General features: G+C 56.9%; 1 protein-coding gene across 1 annotated transcript; it reads left to right on the forward strand.

The window, feature by feature from the left end:
• Positions 1-328: 328 nt before the first annotated feature.
• PRR35 (proline rich 35) lies at positions 329-3,940 on the forward strand. The gene is made up of 2 exons (XM_066198492.1): positions 329-1,629; positions 3,078-3,940. The coding sequence occupies exons 1-2, from the start codon at positions 363-365 to the stop codon at positions 3,938-3,940; spliced, it is 2,130 nt and encodes a 709-aa protein (XP_066054589.1). The 5' UTR covers positions 329-362.
• The last annotated feature ends 221 nt before the right edge of the window (positions 3,941-4,161 follow it).

Below are 4,161 nucleotides of genomic sequence, written 5' to 3' on the forward strand. Positions count from 1 at the left end.
TAATAGTGTTTGTTTTCCTTTTCCTCTGGGATGGTTTGAGAGAAGAGGGTCAATAATGGGATCGGTGTATACAGGCATACCTGCAGGGTTTGGGCAAAAATTCCATCACTGGCCTGGGTTTAAATCTCAAACCTGGGAGCTCTGTACTGTGGTTCCAGAAGCTCCACTCTCTGGGGCCCCACTCTCTGGGGCCAGGAGGTGCCCAGAGAGCAGAGCCATCTCCCTGGGAGCTGCAGGCACAGCTCACCACCTCCATGCTGTCTCTCTTCCAGGGCACACTGTGCTTCCCAGAGAGGCGTGGGAAGATTCACCTGCTGTGCCCCTCCATTCCCACCAGAAGCCATCTCCAGGCAGCCTCCACCATGTCCAAGGACGACGGGGGCTGCAAGCTGACCTCAGTCTACAAGCACAAGGAGAGGAAGCCAAAGAAGCCTCACTACATCCCGAGGCCATGGGGCAAACCCTACAACTACAAATGCTTCCAGTGTCCCTTCACCTGCATGGAGAAGTCCCACCTCTACAACCACATGAAGTACAGCCTGTGTAAGAACTCCCTGTCCCTCCTCATCGAGTCTGACTGGCCCTACAAGAAGGGCAACCTGCTGCACCCGGAGCTGCGGCTGCTGCACACGGAGAGCTCCCGCCTGCGCGGGCGCCACGATGAGCAGGACACCTGCGACACCTCGGCCACCCCGGGAGCCTCCGTCCGGGCCAAGCACGGCCCCACCAGGGACGGCCACCAGGAGAAGCCGATGACAGGGGTGGAGATCCTGCCTGCTGAGGGGGCTGGTGAGGAAGGTGGCCAGTTCCAGGAGGAGGAGGAGGATGTTGCTGGCCTGCTGAGGGAGATGGATGCGGGGGAGAAGAAAGAGAGAACCGAAGAGCCACGTTGCCAAGGTGACCCAGCTGAACCAGAAGTGAACACTTTGGTCTTTGGTTTCAAGAACAAGAGGGACAACAAGCCTTGCAAGGAGGTGGAGCCCGACTTCATCATCACAGATGTCTTCTCCCTCAAGAACCATGTCATGAAGAGCAGGGAAATGGCCTCCCCTGACCTAGATGCAAAGCCAAAGCATTGCAAAGTGCCAAAGAAATGCCTGGCCAGCGGTGGGATCTTGATGGAGCAGTGGAAACTGGTGGCAAATGGGCAAAGGAGGAATACACCTGAGGTCTCCCCACCTTGTACTGATAGCAACATCATCCCGTGCTATCCCCCTCCAGCCTACAGTGACTACCATGAACCTCAGGGCCTGAACCTCTCACTGCTGGGTATTAACTACCCTTTGAACCCCAGTCTCTTCTCCTACCTGAGTCCCACCATGGCTAACAGCACGACAACACACCCTCACTTGGCTCAGCTGCCCTTCCTGGCCTCCACAGCCCAGTTGATGCACCCCCATGCCTCCCACTTCCAGCCTCTGCAGAGCCCCGAGCGCTCAGCCTTCCTCCCCCGCTTCTACTACCCTCTGCTCTTCGAGCACACCTTCGGATCCATGGAGAGCAAGATGTCCTCCAGCAAGCCAGACCCCCAGCAGCTGGTGGGCTCAGTCATGCCCACACCACCCCAAACCAAACCTTCCAGTGAGCCAAACAAACCTGGGCTGCTGAAAGTTCCCGTGCTGAAGACAGGTTTTCCTTGGTCCAAAGGTGTCCGGGAGGAGCCAGGCTCTGAGCTAGGCCACTCTGCCATGCTGGGGCAGGAAGAAGAGGAGAAATGGTTGTCCCAGGAGAAGGAGAGCAACCCAGCTTTGGGCCTCAGCAACCTACGCAAGAAGTCAGCCACTGACATCTACCAAACTGTGGTGGGGATGAAGGATGGTGCTTTCACTCACAGCAGTGTCAGGAAGACAGAGTTGCCAGTGGTGACCTGTCTGGAGACCAGCAGCCCTCCAGGAAACCCGTTGAAGAGGAAGTTCCCTGCTAGTGGGTTGGATTTGACAGGACCTGAAAGGATGATGCCTGGGAAGCTCAGCTACCAGAGCAGGTAAGGTGCCTGAGATCTCTCTGCCCCTTCCTCACTTTAGGTTGACATTGTTTATCTCCATATCCTGCTGTTTCTCTGTTCCCTCCACTAATCCATGGGATGAGCCCCAGGGAGCTGAGCACTCTTCAGGCTGGTGGTCCACACCAGTGCCCACCCAAGCAGAGCTCCCTGCCCCCCAGGGCCTCAAAAGCCCCCAAATGCACCTGGGCTACGTTACACTTGCTGTCCCTTGCCTTCCCCTGATCTATATGGAACCAGAGGTGATGTGGTGTCTGTGTGGGGTGAGCCTGTGCTCCTCAGGTACCAGGAAAGCACCTCTCATGTCCCCAGATATCCCAGGTTTGCTGGAACAATCCTTGTCTATTTTTAAACATACACATTTGCATTCCTTTGATTCACCTTCTGGTTTCAAAGCCCAGAAGGAGGGTCACATTCCCAAACATTTTCTTTTACCTGGGGCTAGAAATGTGCACAGCTCCTTTAAACAGAATTTCAGTTCCTCCCCTGGTTGTGCAAGTCCAGCTGTGGCTCCAAGAAAAATGTCACAGTAAATCCACTGCTTTGACACCCAGAGGAGCTTTCTCTGGAGAAGATCCCTGTGGTTTTCTATCTCCACCTGCCCTTTCCATGCTCCCAGGCTGGCTGGACAGATTCCCTGCAATTGAGCTTTCAGGACTGTGGGATGGTCATTTCCCTTAACATTCTCCAGTGCTCCAAGAAGAGGGGGAATCCAGACTTGGCTAGATGAGCTGGGATCAGCACCATCTCCCTAGACTGGCCTCTCCCTTTGTCGGTGCCATGAAATAGTGTGTGTGAGGATCCTCTCCTGAGGATCCTATCGGAGAACAGCTCCAGGAGCAGGTCCAACCAGGCTCTGCCTGCTCTGACCAAAGCCCCTCCTGAAAGGGTCCCACACTGGCAGCAGCCAGTGGAGGAAACCTGGGTAAATCTGGTAATGCTGGCCCTGGACATAAGCGCGAGGATTTTCCTTTTCCCTACTGATCGTATCTGCTTCTTCTCTGCAGTGGTTCAAGGGCCAACCCTGGCCACATCTCCACGGCCCTGGACCACTGGCACTCGGATGTCCTCACAGGCCAGCCTGAGGAACCAGAGAGGGGCAGTGACACTGAAGTCCTTCCCTCTGTGGGCGGTGCCCTGGACCATGGCCTCTGCAAGCAGAGCAGACCCCAAGAGACTTCTGCCATGACAGGCTCTGAGGCCACAACTGTGCTTATCGGGGACCTGTCCAAAACCTTGGAGGAGTACCAAGAGGTGGAGAAGAAACTGTCAGATCTGGCAAAGGAAGACACCCCTGGGCAAAAAGAGCTGAGGGACCAGCTTGTCAAAATCCGAAGGGAGCTCTACCACATCCACCAGGCACTGGAGAAAGCCACCAAACCCCACGAAGGGCCGCTGGACCTGTCGGTGAAGAGATCCTCAGAAGGTCTGGAGAAGGTCCAGCAGGCCAAGAAGGAGCCCTGCAATGTGAGCCTGGGAAGTGAGAAGCTTCACGGCAAAGACCAAGGGCCCCTCAGCAAATGTCCAGCCGGTGGGGAGGCTGGAGATGGGGAAGGGCTGCCCAACTGCCTCCTCGAGGCTGAGAACAAAACCATCGACCTGCTGATCAAGATGAGCCGCTCCGAGAGCCTGCGGGCGGCCTCCTCCGAGGCGCCTCTGGGTGCCGTGATCAAGGCGGAGGTGCTGCCCCTCACCGTGCCCCTGGAGCTGCGCCATGTCATGGAGCCCTACTACAGCCGGACCACCAAGTGCGAGGCAGACTCCAGCGTCCTGCTGTGCTCCGACGGCAGATCCAGCAGCACGCAGGGCCCGCAGCTCCCAGCTGGCGCCGAGGATGGGCCCCTGGGCTGCCGGGCCATGCAGCGCTCCCTGTCCTGCAGCCTCCCCAGTGACACCGATGCCATGTGTGTCCACAGCCCTCTGCATGCTGACCCCTAAGTCCACCTTGTGCAAAACCTCCTGGATCTCACTGACCACCTCATGCTTCACCTTCCCAGTGTCCCACCTCTTCGCTCCTACTCTTCGCCATGGATGAAAGCTCCACCATTGCCTGGCTGGGACCACGATGTGAGGGGTTTCAGTAGCTCCCCCAGCTGAACCCACCAGGTGTAAAAACTCAGTCCCTGTGCTCCCCAATCAATCATGGACAGTGCTGCTGG

The sequence above is a fragment of the Chamaea fasciata genome, unplaced genomic scaffold (genome assembly GCF_029207755.1).
Source record: "Chamaea fasciata isolate MVZ Bird 193981 ecotype frontalis unplaced genomic scaffold, bChaFas1.0.hap1 SCAF_16, whole genome shotgun sequence".
Taxonomy (NCBI): Eukaryota; Metazoa; Chordata; class Aves; order Passeriformes; family Sylviidae; genus Chamaea; species Chamaea fasciata.

What these genes read in the sequence shown, in the direction of transcription:
- PRR35 (XM_066198492.1), top strand. Translation starts at nt 363, where the DNA reads ATGTCCAAGGACGACGGGGGCTGCAAGCTGACCTCAGTCTACAAGCAC. An exon ending in AGTTCCCGTGCTGAAGACAG is followed by an intron (nt 1,630 to 3,077) that starts GTTTTCCTTGGT and finishes ATGTCCTCACAG; the next exon opens with GCCAGCCTGAGGAACCAGAG.